This window comes from Lichenostomus cassidix, chromosome 15, assembly GCF_008360975.1.
Source record: "Lichenostomus cassidix isolate B80296 chromosome 15, HeHo_3.0, whole genome shotgun sequence".
NCBI classification, from domain to species: Eukaryota; Metazoa; Chordata; class Aves; order Passeriformes; family Meliphagidae; genus Lichenostomus; species Lichenostomus cassidix.
The window spans coordinates 8,292,507-8,311,572 of NC_139496.1; the positions used below are offsets into that span (position 1 = coordinate 8,292,507).

The 19,066-nt window shown below is 41.1% G+C and overlaps 1 protein-coding gene across 3 annotated transcripts in view; it reads left to right on the forward strand.

Annotated features, from left to right (window-relative positions):
- The window catches only part of CLTCL1 (clathrin heavy chain like 1), a 34,358-nt gene extending 15,896 nt beyond the window's left edge, over positions 1 to 18,462 (forward strand). Inside the window, exons 9-33 of one of the 3 annotated variants that reach the window (XM_085075878.1) lie at positions 116 to 268; positions 805 to 927; positions 1,670 to 1,807; positions 1,981 to 2,145; positions 2,525 to 2,705; positions 3,067 to 3,230; positions 3,377 to 3,502; positions 3,791 to 3,933; positions 4,522 to 4,756; positions 6,537 to 6,659; positions 7,132 to 7,277; positions 7,669 to 7,852; positions 8,033 to 8,225; positions 8,723 to 8,880; positions 8,976 to 9,140; positions 9,283 to 9,390; positions 9,719 to 9,886; positions 9,967 to 10,116; positions 10,939 to 11,070; positions 11,410 to 11,520; positions 12,066 to 12,236; positions 12,820 to 13,041; positions 13,769 to 13,789; positions 16,026 to 16,101; positions 17,114 to 18,462. In XM_085075878.1, the coding sequence (XP_084932004.1) occupies positions 116 to 268; positions 805 to 927; positions 1,670 to 1,807; positions 1,981 to 2,145; positions 2,525 to 2,705; positions 3,067 to 3,230; positions 3,377 to 3,502; positions 3,791 to 3,933; positions 4,522 to 4,756; positions 6,537 to 6,659; positions 7,132 to 7,277; positions 7,669 to 7,852; positions 8,033 to 8,225; positions 8,723 to 8,880; positions 8,976 to 9,140; positions 9,283 to 9,390; positions 9,719 to 9,886; positions 9,967 to 10,116; positions 10,939 to 11,070; positions 11,410 to 11,520; positions 12,066 to 12,236; positions 12,820 to 13,041; positions 13,769 to 13,789; positions 16,026 to 16,101; positions 17,114 to 17,229 (3,672 nt within the window). In that variant the 3' untranslated portion in view covers positions 17,230 to 18,462. The remainder of the gene's footprint in view (positions 1 to 115; positions 269 to 804; positions 928 to 1,669; positions 1,808 to 1,980; positions 2,146 to 2,524; positions 2,706 to 3,066; positions 3,231 to 3,376; positions 3,503 to 3,790; positions 3,934 to 4,521; positions 4,757 to 6,536; positions 6,660 to 7,131; positions 7,278 to 7,668; positions 7,853 to 8,032; positions 8,226 to 8,722; positions 8,881 to 8,975; positions 9,141 to 9,282; positions 9,391 to 9,718; positions 9,887 to 9,966; positions 10,117 to 10,938; positions 11,071 to 11,409; positions 11,521 to 12,065; positions 12,237 to 12,819; positions 13,042 to 13,768; positions 13,790 to 16,025; positions 16,102 to 17,113) is intronic. The other 2 variants (XM_085075880.1, XM_085075879.1) reach the window with 2 other exon arrangements.
- The last annotated feature ends 604 nt before the right edge of the window (positions 18,463 to 19,066 follow it).

A 19,066-nucleotide genomic window follows, 5' to 3' on the forward strand; every position in this document is an offset into this window, starting at 1 on the left:
GATCATGACATTAACCTACTTCTGTTGCCTTGTAACAGTTGAGTATGAGCAATACTTTTGTTGATGCTCCATCTCTGAATTCTTCTGCTTGACAAAATACCGCTTCTGATTTCAGCTGGAGTGCTCAGAGGAGCTGGGAGACTTGGTGAAGACTGCTGACCCAACCCTTGCACTCAGCGTCTACCTTCGAGCTAATGTGCCAAACAAAGTGATTCAGTGCTTTGCTGAAACTGGTCAATTCCAGAAAATAGTGCTGTATGCTAAGAAGGTAAATAGTTTATCACAAACTGCAGGCTCTGTCTTACGTTTAATGTGTATGTTATGGAAATCATTGTGTATTAATATGGTCTGAGTGGTCTGCAAAAAATAAAATTCAAAGCATCCAGAATTTTATGAAGTATCAAATTAATGGATTGGCTTAAGCTTATTTTACAGAATAAAGGTAATATTCTTCCTAAATTCCTCAGACTTTGTTTTGCAATCGATAAGAAAAGACAAATTGTCTGATGTCCACTTGTAAGTTTAGGACTTGATAAATAGTGCCTTAGGCCTGTTGAAATATTTGTTCCAGGCAGTTTTCTTACCTAGCCAGAGAAATGCCCTGGCACAAGTTCAGTTACTTAGTAGGTGAATACTGAATTTCTGTGCCAGCAGACAAGAAATGCTTTTATCTGAGAACTCCTGGAAGATGGGGGATGGACACAGCAAGCTCACAGCAATTCATAGCCTTGTGCTAAAGAATCTGAAGGCTTAATAGAAGTGTGAAGCTTCCTAGACATGCATGACTGTTTCTGAAATCTTTAGGTTGGCTATACCCCAGACTGGATCTTCCTTCTGAGAAGTGTGATGAGAGTCAGTCCAGAACAAGGCCTGCAGTTCTCTCAGATGCTGGTACAGGATGAGGAGCCACTGGCTAACATTAACCAGGTGATGCCTACAACAAGAGTACTGATCTCTTTCTAGACAGAGATAATAGCATAGTACCATTCTGGAGACTGGTAAGGCTGGATCAAGTCTCTGGTCATCTTGGTTAGAGAAGTGACTAAACAGTATAGTCAGGTCTTGGTTATCACTGAGTCTTTAGAGGCAAGCATGTTCTCAAGTTCTTCTGGAAATCTTTCTGGTTTATTGATAGTAAACCTGTCACAATCTTAGTATAAGCAGTAGAGTGATACTATCCTACTGTTGGCTTTAATGGAGCATGCATCTCCCCATGCAGACAATTTACAGGAAGATGAACAAATAAACCTAAGGTCAGTTCTGGCTGCCATTGGCCATTTCTTGTTAAGTGGATGGAGAAAGAAGGGAACGTTTTGCATCATTAAATAACTGAAGCTACTTGGAAAAAGTCTTGGCATTTCTTCTAGCAGCTATCCCAGTAAGAGAGAAGGGATGAGATTTGCATGCTGTGTTAGAACTAAATAGTGTGGGTGGCAAAGTCTGGCATAATAGCTCAGAGTAATGCACTCCTTCCATTCTAGAGAAAAAGGAAACAAAGTGTGAAACTTGTCTCTATTACCATGGTAATAATACTATGAAAACAAGGAAATGCAGCATGCTAGGTGCTGTGATAGCCTGTCTAGCCAGACTTTTTATATACAGAGAAAAATGTGCATGTGTGTATATAGCACTCCACTCCCCCTTTCTCTAACTTGACCAATCTCAACAGATTGTGGATGTGTTCATGGAGCACAGTCTTCTGCAGCAGTGCACGTCCTTTTTGTTGGATGCCCTGAAAAACAACCGCCCTGCAGAAGGCCACCTTCAGACACGTCTCCTGGAAATGAATTTGATTCATGCCCCACAGGTAAGACCCTGTTCCTCCAAAAATGGAGAGTGGGATGTCTGATAGTGTTATCTGTAGGTCATTTAGTAACATGAAAAACTACTAAGTAAGTCACTGCTGTGACTTTTCAACAACTTCTAGGGTAAGCTGTTGTGATTCTCTTGACAATCTGAATGTGAAATATAACCTCCTAGGTTGCAGATGCCATTCTTGGAAACCAAATGTTTACGCACTATGATCGTGCTCATGTTGCCCAGCTGTGTGAAAAGGCGGGCTTGCTCCAGCGAGCTTTGGAACACTACACAGATCTCTATGATATTAAACGTGCAGTTGTTCATACTCACCTCTTGAATCCTGAGGTAAGTGTTGTACGGGGTAGGAAAGTGATGTGAACAGTCTTTAGCACTTCTGCGCCTGCTGTGAAATGGGTTTTAGGTACTGAAGTAGCACAGGTAGCTGTGATTCAAGAACATTTGTCCAGTTAACGATTAAACTGTAATTTGTACTTTCAGTGGCTTAAATCTGACCTCACTTTCCCAGGTAGGTGTTTCAAATATCATTTCCACACTGCATTTTTGTAGTTGTAAAGACAGTGAGTGTGTTTCTTTTTATGTCTTTGGTCTTAGCGCATAGAAGACTTCCCTCTAGAAGCTGGGGTAGAAACTGTCTAGTTGGCATGTCTTAGAAGTCAGTCAAATCTTGTATGAGTTACTGAGTAAAATTTCTGTCTCTTTGCAGTGGCTAGTGAACTTCTTTGGCTCTCTCTCAGTTGAAGACTCTGTGGAGTGTTTGCGTGCCATGCTGTCAGCCAATATTAGGCAAAACCTTCAGCTCTGTGTGCAAGTTGCTTCTAAATACCATGAACAGCTTGGTACCCAGTCTCTTGTGGAGCTTTTTGAATCTTTCAAAAGCTATGAAGGTACAGTATTAGAGGGAAGTGGCTTACTTGGAAGCACTGACTGATTAAAGCTAATAGTAAGGCTTGTAGCTTTTATGGGAGAGGTACTTGTCACATGGCTGGATCTTAAAATACATTCATCAAAGTGAGCTCATCACAGTGAGTTCTAGGGATAGCTTTGTTCTAGATAGTTTAACTCTCTTGAGTAAAGATCAGAAAGAAAGATGAGACCTGAAGGAAGGGAAAAGAATCCTTCTGATATTCCCTACAGTTGACTGAAAGCTACTCTCTCAGCAAGGTTGAACTAAGTCACAAGCTGAAGCCCATACAGCCTTCATTTGCTTCACTTCTAACAATTTTAAACATGTTTGATTCTTTCCAGGACTGTTCTATTTCTTGGGTTCCATTGTAAACTTTAGCCAGGATCCAGATGTTCACTTCAAATACATCCAGGCAGCTTGCAAGACTGGTCAGATAAAGGAAGTGGAAAGAATCTGCCGTGAAAGTAACTGCTATAACCCAGAACGAGTGAAGAACTTTCTGAAGGTAAATATTCTGACCAGGGGATTGAAGCGTCTTCTGTATATTTTACTTACAGCAGAATTACAGCTTTGTAATGGAGGCAAATAGCAAGAAGGCTTAGTTGGCATAGCTGTGAATAATCTTGTGTCATGTTTTTCTCTTTTGCACAGGAGGCAAAGCTTACAGATCAGCTTCCTCTGATCATTGTCTGCGATCGGTTTGACTTTGTTCATGACCTGGTGCTCTATTTATATCGCAATAACCTGCAGAAGTATATTGAGATCTATGTACAGAAGGTAAGGGCTTGATCTTTTCTTCTTTATAAGGATCTTTGACTTTTAGTAGACTACAGCATAATCTGCTGTGTCTCCTTTTTGCTCACACTTCCAGTGCAAAGGCTCTTCCATAGGCCTTTTGTCTATCACAAAAATATTTTTCCTGGAATATATATATAAATGTTAGTTACTTAAAGTTCTCTGCTCTGAATCATAATTGAAATTAAGTAGCACTTTCCCATGTGGAAGACTGGGGCTGCATCATTAGTAATGCTAATAACGAATTTTAATAATGGTGGTTTATTCTAGGTGAATCCTAGCCGTATACCAGCAGTTGTTGGAGGACTTCTTGATGTAGATTGTTCTGAAGATGTCATCAAGAACTTGATCATGGTGGTGAGAGGGCAATTCTCAACAGATGAACTGGTGGCTGAAGTGGAAAAAAGAAATCGGTAATGAAAATGCATCTGTAGGCAGCAGTGTTAGGCTTCCCTGATGCTGGTATACACGAATTGGATGCAGTTTTGTTAAATGATACAGTACTAATACTATTTTGCTTTTCTTTGTAGAAAAGCACTTTTAATTTGCTAGTCAGTCTTTTGACTGTTTGGGTCATATAGGAATGCCTGACAGCACTGCATAATGTATAACATGGCTTTTGAGCACTCCTGTACAGGTTGCCATGGGATGTGCCTTTGGAGTAAATTTGGATCAAGCTGTCCTGACAGTCTAGCTGTAGGCACACAGCAGCTTGTGTATTTAGTTTCTAGCTACCTGTAAAATGAACAAATGGCTTTAAGCATGAACTGCCAGCTAATAAACAAGCATTGAGAGACTGTAAAACTAGGGGCATCTGCAACCTTCCCCGATGTTAAACTGCAGATCTGGCCTCCACTCATTTAACACTCATAAAAAAATAACTGTCTGGTCTGTGTTTACTTTTAAGTAGACTTGCTTGAAGGGAAGGCCAGATACTGAGTGGAAGCTGTCAAGCATACTTCAGTTTGACTTTTAAATCTAAAATGTTTGCTTCTTTAAAGGCTTAAGTTGCTGTTGCCGTGGCTTGAATCAAGGATTCATGAAGGCTGTGAAGAACCTGCGACTCATAATGCTTTGGCCAAAATCTACATAGACAGTAACAATAATCCAGAGCGCTTCCTTCGTGAGAATCCTTACTATGACAGCCGTGTCGTTGGCAAATACTGTGAAAAGAGGGACCCTCATCTAGCCTGCGTTGCTTATGAGAGGGGGCAGTGTGATCTGGAACTCATAAAGGTTAGCAAAACTACGTTTATAAACATGCTTAAAAGAACTACTTGCTGCCTGAAGTGAGAGCCTCTCTGGCTATTAGTCTAACACTTGCAGAATCCTTTCTTGGAGTCAGGACTTGGTGCACGTGGGATTATTCTATATGGAGACAGTAATTTTTGTGCTGATGAGAAGAACTTATGCTGTATCCAAACTGAAATTGTATAATTGCAACTTTGAAGTACCATCCATATGTTTCATCCACTGATTTTGCTCTAAATTAATTTGTTTATTGGGCCCAGGTAGTGAATGTGCCTATCATTAAAGCTTTGTTAACTTGATTTTTTATTTTTTGAGCCTTGAAGGCTCAACGGAAGGAACAGGCTGTCATCTAGCCTAAGTCTACAATGAAAGAAAAGTTCCCCTGAAGCTAAAACAGGGCTTGTAATTTTCTTTTATAGTGATTGACCCACAGAGTTACTCCAATAGTTAACCAGAAATGAGGAAAATAAATGTTGACAGTCTAACTACAAGGACTTACTCCAATAGCATTCCTCTCCTATCTTAAGCTTGTTGTTCTTAGAATGTCCCTCAGAATTCAAGGGCAAGTGAAATTCTCAGGGTTCTCAAACACTTTCTAGTCTCAACATGAACACCAGATCTTAATGCCAAATTGTAGTGCATGTGGCTGCTGAGAAAAACACTCTCCTCCCACCTGCACTTCCATACTGGTATAGGCAGAAAATGTCAGCTGTGAGCATTAGAATGGTCATATAATCTAGGCTTGGTACTGAAAGTGGATGACTTTCCATTCTGAAGCAGTTAATTTTGAAGTAATATTTCCACTGTAGCCCTTAAAAAAGGGCTGGTTACATTTGCCTCCTTTATTTCGGGATGTGAAGGTGGTTTTGAGTTGTTTGCTAGGAGACTACTAGAATAAGCTTTAACATTTTGGTTAACCATAAAAACCTGTCTGTACCAGTTTCTTCCCTGAACTGATGCTCTGAGAAGGTGTTTCTGGTTATGGAGAAAAGATCTTCCTGTAAGAATTTTTCTTGAGGTGTTGTGCCCTAGAAGAAGGGTCAGCTCCTGCAACTGATAAATGTAAAGGGTAAAGCAAGATTGTGCTAGTACTGATGTGTTTACAGCACAGTAATTGAGACTCCACAATTATAATTCAGATACTAATAATGTGAGCTGTTGGTATAGGATGACTGAGGCCTTCAGCTTTCTACTCTTCTAGCTGGAAATTGAAGCTAGTGGTACTAATGGGATCATGACTTGTGACACTTCCATGGTGCACTTCTGTAGGGGATTTCATGTTTATTCTGTACCCTTAAGCCCTTTACAAGAGAATCCAAGCCACTTGCTATTCCAAACACTCGTAAACATGTGTAAAGCTAATAACACCAAATACATAACCTACTTCTAGCTTGAAACACCTGCACCATTCCTCAGTTCACTGCTTAACACTGCCCAGGCAAGTGGTTCCCCTTTCTAGATTTAAAACTTAAGTTCTTCAGGCTTCTGCAGGTCTTCGCTTCAAACAGAAGCAAATAGTTACTGTGAAGCCACTGTCACAGTATTTGTGTGTTGGGCAAAACCAAGAGAGGCTATAGAAATTCTGCTGAAGACTTCATGAGCCTTCCAGATCAGAGGTTGGGTAAGAACTTGTCTGTGACATTTAGCATTGGTCAGCAATTAGTTCTAGTCAGTCTTCTTAGACTGTCTGGTTCATAGCTAGGTAAGCCAGTCTTGTGGTACTGACCCTAAACAATAATGCTAATAACTGTAACTTCTCCTTTAGGTGTGCAATGAGAACTCTCTGTTTAAGAGCGAGGCTCGCTATCTGGTGCGCAGGAAGGACCCTGAGCTCTGGGCAAATGTTCTGGAAGAAAACAACCCATTCAGGCGGCAGCTTATTGACCAGGTACAGCAAAAAGGCTTAAGCTTGCAATATGTGGAGACCTCAGGATGTCTCAGAAACATAATGAAGTATTAAAGTAGTTCTCCTGCCCCACAAGGTCCTCAAGGCTCTGTCTCAACCATACAGAAGTTTGTAAGAGTTGGAGTGACAGATATTAATTCTGACCTTCATGGTCAGAAGATTTAGCTACCAGGAATATATTTTTTTTCTGTCCTGGAGAATGACCTTCCTTTAGTGGATTTGTTCCCCATACAGATATAAGATGTGACTTTACTTCTGTATGAGATAGAGCTAATATAGATATATGATAATATATCATATAGATAATATGAGATAGAGCTAATTTCTTGCTGTCTTTATCAAAATATTCGCCAAGTTCTGAAGCTTTAATTTGTGGTTCACTGGAGTAAATTGACAAATTGACAAATATTTAATTTGGGGAAAACATTTAATAATTTCTTGCCTTTGAATCTAGGTTGTCCAAACGGCTTTATCAGAGACACAGGATCCAGAGGAAGTTTCTGTAACTGTGAAAGCTTTCATGACTGCTGATCTGCCAAATGAACTGATTGAGTTATTGGAAAAAATTGTCTTGGATAATTCTGTATTCAGTGAACATAGGTAAGGGGAGAGCTTTGTCCTTACGTTTAGCCTATTCAGCACCTTTGTTTAGGTTGTGAATGCGCCGGGTTATCATGGGCCTCTTGGCTGCAGGACCTAAGCACTCTTCAATGTTTATAATGAGGTGGAAAGCTAGAATTTAGAGTGCTTTTTGCTTGAAGAGCAGAGCTAGTTCACACTATGCAATTTGCAGTGATGTGTTGAGAACAGAGAACACTATTACTATAAGCAGTTTCTTTTTGAAGGCAAATGTCAGTGGTTCTCAGTCTGGGGATGCAAGGCTGTTGCTAGTGACAATAAGTAGGTATATTTTTTTCACATGTACAATCCATGTCACTTAAGCAGGTGTTGCCGTGCACTGCTTATAGCCTATGCCTTCTGTTAACCAAAGGAATCTCCAGAATCTGCTGATCCTGACTGCCATTAAGGCTGATCGCACTCGAGTGATGGAATACATCAATCGGTTGGATAACTACGATGCTCCAGATATTGCAAACATTGCCATCAGTAATGAGCTATATGAAGAAGCCTTTGCTATATTCAGAAAATTTGATGTCAATACTTCAGCAATTCAGGTGAGGCGTGGTTCTTGCATGATGGTGTGGAATGCTTCACTGGACAGAAATGGCTTTTCTAAGAGCAATTAACTTCATACTGCTTACACAGAGCAGTGTATGCACTTGAAGAAAGAGTTCTGTTAGAAGGGACACTGTACAAAACTTTGATTTTTAACTTGCCATTTCAATTTCAAACAGGTGCTGATTGAGCACATTGGCAACTTAGACCGTGCTTATGAATTTGCAGAGAGATGTAATGAACCAGCAGTGTGGAGCCAGCTGGCCAGAGCACAGCTCCAGAAGGACTTGGTGAAGGAAGCCATTGACTCCTATATAAAGGCAGATGATCCATCTGCCTACATGGAAGTCGTTCAGGCGGCTAATAGAAATGGTAAGGCAAAGCATCCTCAACTTCAGATTGCTTGGATGTGAGCTACGTTATTGCATTTACATTAAGCAGCAAGGACTGTTGAGACTGATGAATTCTGTTTCAGAGGAAATGGGAACAGTCAGTACATGGAATGGATGAGTCAATGTTAAGTGAGATTCCTGTCAACAAGGCTGTCTGTGTTGCTGCATCAAAGAGAGACCTTTCTGAGGAGATAATTTGGACTGTTATCTAAAATATCGCCAAACATAATGTATTTATTCAGCTGTATGTGGTAGAATTTCTTGCCAACTGGATTGCAGAATAGTAGCAATAAATCCAACCTTACGTGAAGGTGACTTGTTGTTTAGGAGGGAATTCCTTAACTCAAGCGTAAATGGCTTACTACTGTGGTGAACGAGAGCCTTGAGTCTTCTAGTGAACACTGTTCCTAAGGTGGGCAAGGTAAACAATCCAGAATGACTAAACATAGAACCTTAATTACTTCTGCTCTCTTCCAGATAACTGGGAGGATCTAGTGAAGTTCTTACAGATGGCCAGGAAGAAGGCTAGAGAGTCTTACGTAGAGACAGAACTTATTTTTGCTTTGGCAAAAACTAATCGTCTGTCAGAACTGGAGGAGTTTATCAGTGGCCCTAACAATGCCCATATACAACAGGTATGGCTTGACCCACAGCTCCCATGTGTGACTTGCTTCATAGTTGACCCCTGATTCTTGCTGGTACCCTTGTTTACCTTGGACTCCTAATTCAGGTGGGTGATCGCTGTTACGAAGAGGGGATGTATGAAGCAGCAAAACTTCTCTATAACAACGTATCCAACTTTGCTCGCCTGGCATCTACCTTGGTGCACCTTGGGGAGTATCAGGCAGCTGTGGACAGTGGCCGCAAAGCCAACAGCACAAGGACTTGGAAGGAGGTAACTTAAACTTGTGGATTTTAGTAGTAGATTTTAATTCTAGAACAACTATTGTGGAAATAGTTATTTGGAACTGTTGGTAAACCTCAGATTTGGTAAAGCTTTGTCTTGTTAACTGTGTATTTGCTGACTGTCATTACAGGTCTGCTTCGCCTGTGTGGATGGAAAAGAATTCCGCTTGGCACAGATCTGTGGCTTACACATAGTCATCCATGCTGATGAACTTGAGGAGCTGATCAGTTACTATCAGGTCAGTCACTATTAACATTCTAGAAGACTTCATACAGCATACTTATATCTGCTAGTAAAGTGGTCACAAAAAAAATGATAACCTGGGGGCTAATATTTAAAATTCATTCTTCCTTCGTCTTCATTTCCTGGTAGTGATACAAATATTTTGTAGTAAATGAAGTGTTAATAGTTTTCACTGTCCCTTCTTTCATAATTCTCTTGCCTCACTGGAATCATGTCTTACAAATCTAAGCACTTTTCATTTGGAGAGAATATCAAAGCATGTTGAATTTAAGTAAATACGCATTTTAGTAAGCTTTATTCATCCTTATTTTCCTAACATCCAGGATCGTGGCTACTTTGAAGAACTGATTGCCCTTTTGGAAGCTGCTTTGGGCCTAGAGCGTGCTCACATGGGGATGTTTACTGAACTTGCCATCTTATACTCCAAATTCAAGCCTCAGAAAATGAGAGAACATCTGGAGCTTTTCTGGTCTAGAGTTAATATTCCAAAGGTATGCAGTAAGTAGCTGCAAGTGAAGGTGAGAAGCTGCCAGTGAATCAAACCTGGTGCATTTTATGTTTGTTTTATTAGGTGCTCAGAGCTGCAGAACAGGCTCACCTCTGGGCAGAACTTGTATTCCTCTATGACAAGTACGAGGAGTATGACAATGCAATAATTACTATGATGAATCATCCCACTGATGCCTGGAAAGAAGGCCAGTTTAAAGACATAATTGCCAAGGTAAGTAACTAGTTAACTGAAGCCAGGTGCTGAAAGCGTCTTTCAGGACAGAGGCAAAAATTTGCTACAGAATTGCTGCTTAGAAAATAGTTTGATTAAGCTACTACTCAGTTTTTCTGCTGTACTTAAAGCAACTTGCCATCAGTTTAGCACAAAGAATTAATCTAATCTCACACTGTTTCTTTTCTGCTGTGCAGCACATTGTGTTGAGTGGCAGCAGCTAGCACAGAATGTTTTCAGAGACTGCTCAGGATCATAGGTCACAAGCAAGAGGCCTAACTTCCTCAATACCTTTGAGCTGACTGCTGTCATAGTCTGAGGCTGCAAATGTTCTTGGAAGATTTCTGCGTATGTTTCTAGCTGTTTGAATGTGAGACGGGGGAGGGCAGTCCCATGAATAAAGGAGAGAATAGTGAATCAAGGAATAGTTTAGACAAGACTTAAGACTGTGTACACTTGGGGGTTTCAAGGAAACCATTTAAAGACTTTTCAAGGCTACAGTCTTCACTACTTCAGGAGTTCGACAAATGCTCTTATTAACTGTAGTGGGCTACATGTACCAGGATCTCTTAACTGTGGATGGGTTAAAATTGGTTTGGGCTGCCCCTGGTAGCCTGTGATTTCACTATCTGGAAGCAAATGGCACAAGAAGCAATCACAAGACTGAACAAGAACTCTGCGTAAGTGTAAAACTTCTGGTCTCTAGAAGGAAACTCAGGCTTTTGTTTAGTAGGAGTCAGAAAAACTTTGTGCTAAGTGGTCTGAACTAAGCACCTTAGGCTTACTGCTGTTTGAAGTACTAACTAGTGTCTAATTATGCAGGTGGCCAATGTGGAGCTGTACTACAAAGCCTTGCAGTTCTACTTAGACTACAAACCTCTGCTGATCAATGATCTCCTGCTTGTATTATCTCCACGGCTGGATCACACCAGGACAGTCAATTTTTTTTCAAAGGTGAGTTTGGGAGATGGTAGATGAACAAAAAACCCCCTTGCTCAAGTTAAGATACTCCAGGCTCTGGCTGGAAAATAGAGTTGACATCTGTTGGGTAGCTTTGCCTTCAGTATAAAGGACTGAGAAGCAGCCCAGTCGTGGCTTGATGTGGAAAACACAGGAAGAGTTGCATAATTGGCCTTGGAGAATGTTTTTACTTCTTGTAATACAAGATATCTTGTCTGAAGGTTTTTAACAACAATCACAAACTCTTATGATAACAAATGGGAACATCTTTCAGGAGAATGCAGTGTCAGGATTGCTATACTTCATCTTGTATTGGAAACATCTTCTTTCCAGGTTAATCAGCTACTTCTAGTAAAGCCTTATCTGCGTTCAGTCCAGAACCACAACAACAAAGGAGTTAACGAAGCTCTGAACAACCTTTTAACAGAAGAGGAAGATTTCCAGGTGAGCCCCAAAAAACACATTGCTAAGCCTGAAGGGATGGTCCTCTGACAAAAAAGCTGCTGACACAGTAATGCCCTTGATTAGAAGATAACACTTCAGCAATACAGCAGAGAGAGAGGGTGCAGTCAAGCCCTTTGTGGGCAGGAGTCTTGAGACATCAATGATTTGCAAAAAAAGCGGGTGCCACAGATGTTTTTCTCAGAACAGACCTAACAAAGGTTAGTAAGTTCAGTATCAGGTGTGTACTCAGTGAGCAGCACTTCTCTAAGTAAATTTGTTTCTGGGCTCTTTGGCTGCAATTCGAAGATGTGCTTTGTCTTTTAAAGGTAACTAGCTCTTTCGTCTGGAATCACTACATGTCTTGCTTTGTTAGAAAGTACCCTTTGGAGAGGCGCATAAAACACATAGGTAAAGAAGGTGTAGCCATAGTATCAACATGCAGCTGGCAGAACCTAAACATTTGCTCACCATGATTAGATGCTACTCTACTCTAGTTCTCACCTACTGCCATCTGGAAGCAAGTGTAACAACTCTCTCTCAAACAGGGTTTGAGAGCTTCCATTGATGCGTATGACAACTTTGATAACATAACGTTGGCTCAGCGTCTGGAAAAGCATGAACTAATTGAATTTAGGCGTATTGCAGCGTACTTGTACAAGGGTAACAACCGCTGGAAACAGAGTGTGGAGCTGTGCAAGAAAGACCGTCTGTATAAGGTGAGTTAATGACACTGGCTGAGCAGTCTGGGCTATGAAGCAGAAATCTGGATAATGAATGTTTGTGAGTTTGGAATCTGGAGTTCTAATTAGTAGCCTTTCACTTGAAGTTTAAGGAAAGACTCTTAACACAGAAGTGTTTGCAATTTCAAATGCGTGTCTTAAATCTAGTTTCATAATGTTGTCTGTACTTGGGAATCTGTCAATCAGTGGCATCTATACAGTTACCTGTATCAGTATGGGACATTGTCCATAGAACTCACATCATAGGCTTTTGTAAGGGTACAGATGAAACGTGATTACACTGGTGTGATCTTCAAGCCTATAGTGAGTTCACACAGGCATCAATTTGTGCATACTCTGTAGGAAAGCTGTTGGATAATGTTAATAAAGTATCTGGCTTGCCTCAGAGTTGGTGTGTGTGGCATCTTGTTTCCTTACAGAGCATGCCTGCTGCTGTTAAAGACTGATTTCATGGTATCCCAAATACCTGGCTTATCTAGCTAGCAATAACATGCATGCAAGATGTAGAGCAAGATGTTGACAGGCAAGGGTCAAGCTTAATTGTTGTTCTCTTCTGTAGGATGCTATGCAGTATGCTGCAGAGTCCAAAGATGCAGAGCTGGCTGAGAAGCTGCTCCAGTGGTTCTTGGAAGAAGGAAAGCAGGAGTGCTTTGCAGCCTGCCTTTTCACATGCTATGACTTGCTGCACCCAGATGTAGTCCTTGAATTGGCATGGAGACATAACATCATGGACTTTGCGATGCCTTATTTCATCCAAGTGATGAGAGAATACCTTACCAAAGTGAGTATTGCACAGGCTAAAAAGCTAAGACTTTAGTCTGCTGTATGATTAGCATTATGAAAATCAAAGCTCTTTGCATATATTTGGAATATTACTATTCCGCACAGACTAAGTCTTCTTGAAGTTCTGTGGGTTTCATCACTCCAGGCTAGCTAGCAAAGTTTATAAATAGATGCCTTGGCACTTGAAGAGCTCTAGTCAAAGTTCTTTTAACAGTAGACATAAGCAACTGTGCTTCTCACAATAGCTCCGTAGCTGATGAACTGAAAACTTGGTGAGGAAAATGCATACCACTTTCAGCTTTGTGTAATTATCAAAGTAAAGTACTCTTATTTCCTTGAGTAAAAGGAACATAGGGCTTTTGAGTAAATAATAGTGCACATTATTCCTATATCAGCCATAGGAGTAGACTGCTCAAGGCAGTTTTTTGAAATGGAAAATACTGGTTTTTTTGAAATGGAAAATAGAACTTTAGACACATAGTCTGGTTGTACAATACTGACACCAAGAGCTGGTCCTCAACTGAGAGAAGAGAGATTCTGATCATGTGGGGTCCTGAAATGTTTGTCTCAAACAGTTCTAAAATACTAAGTTAAAACTTTGCCTTGGAAGGCTCTGCAATTGCATAGGAAGTTACAGTAAAGAGCTTCATTAAAATATAAAAGTGACTGCTTCAGGTTGCTTCTAATAAGTCATGTTAAGTATTCCCCTCTGAATTTTCTTGCAGGTTGATGGACTGTTCTATAAGGTGATACTCTGATTTCAAACTCTCTGTGTTCATTTGTGTCCCTCAATATCCTAGGTTTCTTTTACAGGAATCTAGCTGTAGCTTCTGCCAGAAGAGCAGTGTAATTTAGCTCTAACTCATTTCCTGTTCACTTTCTAATGCTAAAAGGATAACTATTCACAAGCAACTTGAAAATCCAACCAGACTCTTCTCCTTTTCATGGGAAACAAAAACAAGTGCTTTAGGAGAGCTTTAGTTTGGGCTCCTGTTCACTGTATTAGATATCTTGTGGCAGGGAGGATGCTGTTCATAAACAAAGAAAAGCAGTTGCCATGTGACAGAATGTATTCCAAAGGCAAATTGCTTGTTTCACCCTAAATTACCAAAGTATGCAATAATTCAAGCATGATGGTGAGTTTGAATAGTGCCATGAAGCTTCTGTAAAATTCTTGCCTGTTGGTATGATGAACGCACCTGCACAGATCTTGAACACCTCCTACTCCTCATATTTCACACAGGAGAAACTTGCCACACAAGTTTATCTGAACTCTTCCATGTGAGGTTTAGGTCTAAAATAATTTATTTTAAACTGCTGGTTGGATTTACAAGTAATCATGTGTACTAAATATGGGATAACTTGCCAGAAGGAAAATCTGCATGGTGAAAATGGTTTACAGTGACACTAATTTAGTCTGTTGAATTAACTGCAAAACATGGAATTGGAGAATGGGCTTTATCAATGTGGTATGTCTAAAATTGTCATGTAACTAACTTCAAAAGCACAAAAGAATAGACTAGTTTCAGTGGGGTGTGTACATTTTCCAAAACTTATCTGTCTATTCTACATAAAAGAAATGTTAAAGTACAGAACAGCCGCTGCCCCCAAAGTGGTCAGGCACATGGAGTGTAATGACACTCACCTGGAAACCTTTTGAACCACTTCTAGGCAGCAGAGCAGATGTGTATCTGCTTTCCCAAAGCTGCTCATCCCTTGTTGGGAATAGCTGCTCTCTGCATTCCTGCTGTTTGCCCAGCTGAGGGCAGGACAGCACTGTTGGCCAGAGTCACTGTAGGACAGTGCCAGGGGAAGGCAAACCTGAGAGAGCCAAGTCCAGGGATAAGTAGAGCCAGACAGGTAGCTGGAAACAAGTAGTTGTCAGCTGCTTTGATCCACAGTCGTTTGGATAGCATTTGTAGCACCAATATTGAGTGTTATGCTGGAGTGCTGTTAGCCTGACAGCTAAGTGAACCAGTAATAGACCTGCTGCCACTCAGGTTGTCAGTTTGACCTGCAAACTTCAAAAAGTTGAGGAAACTGTTAAACACCATATCTAAATAACATCTCAAGTGTAATAGACACACTTCTTGCAGCAGTTCTCAGACCAGATACAATTCTTGCAGTGAGAAATGAGGATGAGGAATAGCTGAAATACAGGATTGGACTAAATGTAGGTTTGCCCAAGATGTTAGTACTGCCTGTACTACTGTGTGAAGCTGTGTGACTTTTATGCCTTGTAGTCTTCAGTCTTAGTGGTTCTCTTCTGGAAGATACAGCTTGTTAAACCTGAGAAGGAAGGTACTGTTACCTCTTCAGTCTGCTTCCCGCACCCACAGTGTCTAAAGTTGTATTTAGGTCTCCTGCATTACTGTAGCACTTCGACAAATTTGTTTAGCATGAATAGAGCTTTATGTGGCACAGCACTGAGATCCATATAAAGCTGATACTACTAGACCACTTTTTGTGAGGGTTCTAGAGTTTCTCCTAGAAGTCTCTGTGAATACCAATACAGTTAAACCAGTACCCTGCAGGCAGGTTAGGCTATAGTCCTAGTTAGGATCCAACTTCATGGGCCTGGAATATTTGCAAATACCTGTGAGCTGTCATTGAAGGGGTGAGGAATTGCAGGTTAATAAGTAAGTGTAGACTAGGCCCATTTGAAATGATGATCAGTCTGATGGGTTTGAGTTGTGGGTCATAGTGTTAATAGTGACTAGAATAGAGCCCCAAAAAGTGCTTCCTTTGAAGGTAATGAGTTCCTCATCTGCATTTGAGAGCTGTTGCTTATTGCAATATACCTAAAAGAATTGGGAAGTCAGTTTTACAACAGAGCTTTCTGGGAACAGGCAGACTTCAGAAGTCTCCAGCTTGGACTAAAAAGGAGCACTTGATAGCTGAGGTACCAGGCATGAAAAGCTTCACACAATGGTGCAATTCCTAGATGAGGCCTTCATGAATCTCCTGTTCGCTTCAATGTAGGTGGATAAACTTGATGCTTCTGAAAGCCTAAGAAAAGAAGAGGAACAAGTAACTGAACCCACTCCAATAGTATTTGGTAGGTGAAAGACTTAGTTTTAATTCATTACCTGTTGTCACTGGTCTCTCTTTGTGTAGGCAACTTACATGATTGTTCTATCCACGTAAACTGGTTTCACCTAGATAGTAATTGAAATGGTTGTCTCTGCTCGATGAACTGCATAAGTTGTTGAAGTGACATCTCACTCTTACAGTACTTCTGCTCTTCAGATAAAGTATTGCTCTTATGTGGTTCAGAACTCTACCTTAGGAATAGTGTTTCAGTATGGTAATAGGACAGGGGATACCAGGGTGCTGCCAACCCCAGGGATAACTTACAGAGCATGAAAATTCCTCTTCTTATTCCTGTCTGAGGAATGTCTGCTTTCTGCTCTTCCAAGTAGAAAAGCAGATTGGCTTTCTAGCTCACGCATTTTAAGACATGTGCAGCCAAAACACCGTGGCTGTCCTCAAGTGTGATGCTATTTTAGAAGCCCTTCTGAAGAGGCATTCTGCTAACAAGCACCTAGAAGTGGCTGGTAAGGGAAGGATGGGACTGGTTCACTGTCTGATAAAAATGTTAACCTGAATTTAACAGATGCATGAGGCATGTGTCGTCCTAGTGATGAGAACAAGTCTGTCAAGGTGTGTTCAGACCTTTTCAGCACCCTCCAGACTGTGAGACCTAACAGACCTAACTGTTTGCTTGAATTTATTTACTCTTCAGATATGACTATGCATGGGTTAAATAATATCAGTTTGGCTTTCAGTATGGTCTCTTCAAAACAAGCCACATTTATCATGACCTCAGGATCAGTTGATGTTCATCTTCCCTCTGAGTCCTGCCTTGCTTTCATAGCTTCTTGGTAGCAAGAGCAGATGGCCTGGGTGCCTACTCTGTGGTGCATGTTGGGGAATAGTGTGACTTGGTTGTGTGTGCTTGCACAGGGGCTGATTTTTAGCTAAAGCCTAATAATCCTGTCACAGTGCAGCTAGCATTAGGGGAGCTTGGGATCTTAAACTAACTTTCTCTTTGTCTCATGCTTTTCTAGGCCAGCAGTTGATGTTAACAGCAGGCCCCAGTGCAGTACCTCCGCAGGCAAACTTCCCATATGGATACACAGCACCAGGATTCACCCAGCCGCCTGTTTATGGTTTCAATATGTAACTAGCTCTCTGACAGACCTTCACTGTCTCTGTTCTCTTCCTTCCCGTCCCTTTTTAACTTCTCCAAGAAGTGTACAATGGTCCTAAAGGCACAGATGACCTTCTGTTGGCTGAATACACTTGCTGCCCAACTCAGTGAGGAGACTTCAGCAGGATGCCTGTTACTGTTATTTATTGATTATTGTCCGGTTACATTTCAACCTCTGAAAGGCAGCTTTTGTTAATGACATTGTGAGACTCTTGTCTGAAGTTAAGGCACTATTTCACTAACTCATATAGCAATAACTACTTGAGGCCAGGGGGAAGAGAGCATGATTTTCTTTCTTTTGAAAAGCCCATTGAAGGCAGCTGGGAAATTGCCTGGCACCAAGTTGTTAAAGCTTTAGCTGAAGCTACTGAAGTAGCAGGGTTGTTAACAATTCAGTGAAACATCTCGTTAATAATGAATTGTTGAAAGCTTGTGTACATCTGACTACCCCATTTTATTTGCATTCTTACGTGCAAAAGAAAATGGGCTTTTCTAATATTTGTGCTCTGAATGGTTAGAGGAATATTGGGAAAGTTTCCTTTTCTGGATAGTAATGCTGTTGGAGTTCAATGCTGTTGGGGTTCAATACTGTTGGAGTCTGTTCTATATTTTCTGGAGTAGATCTGAGACTTGAAGAAAATAAATCTTCTCATGCCAGAGAGCAAACACTTCCCAGATCCTTTTTGTTTAACAAGAAGAGAGCATGTTACTTATTGACGTTAAATGGTACTAAAACAAACCTCAGCTGTGTGTGGCAAGAGAACATAGGAGTGTGCATGGGCTGCCAAAGTACTGGAGATGCAAGAGCACAGCGTCAGGGTTGGGGAGGGGGACACACTGCTACTGTATTGAGGCAGTAGGGAGGGCCATAATCCTGACTTTTTATTTGCACCTTTAACTGATTCTGGCATTGGCTTCCTGCCACACCATGTTCTGACCCTGTCTGGTGGGCAGAGTCAGCACCACCTGAGTGAACAGGGTGCACTGACTCAGTTCTGCTATGCTGCAGTAGGATCAACAGCGTGTCCATCACCCACCTCTTCCTTTGAGAATGCCAACAGGGATGTATTATTACTTTGTGCCACTTCAAATACATGTATCATTAACGTTTTATGTACTTAGATAACAATGTATAATTTATGGTTATGAATCTTGTGCTAATCTTGAATATTATAAAAGTCCAACTATAAATGTAAAACTGCAGTATCCACCGTGTGGTTCTAGTCTTAATATCTTGGGTGTGGGAACGGGCTGGTAGTAATACACTACCACTCATAGCATCAGGTTTCTTAATCTGACAGCTAAGGATGCCAGGCAGGAAAAGGGAGACTTATGCCAAGGCACGACTTAAAGGGAGTTGTGGTCTGTTCACCAGACACATCAGCACACGCTGTCACGTGGGGAGGGTGTGCTGCAGGAGGCTGTCACATGCTGACATGCTTTTATTCATGGGGCTGGGAGAGCTTCAGTCCTGTGTGGAGGGAGGTGCAATGTGAGTCTCCTCTGCTGGGATACATCAATGTAACAGTAGTTTTGGTAAGCTGTGCCTTTTTATAGTGAGTCCTACTTGGAGCAGGACAAAACACCTTTAAATGCAAACCAGTGGAGATTGTCAGAGTTGTGGAATCAGGAACAGCAGACCGTGCTTTGGCACAATTCTGAGTATATTGCCTCTCTTGGTCACCACACTCTGATAGCAATGGCAGACGGCTGCAGTTCCACCTTCCTGATGGACACCAGAGTACCTAAGTGTTGCTATAACATACTAACCTCAACTTTGTACTGATCAGCACTCACAGCTCAGCTTAAA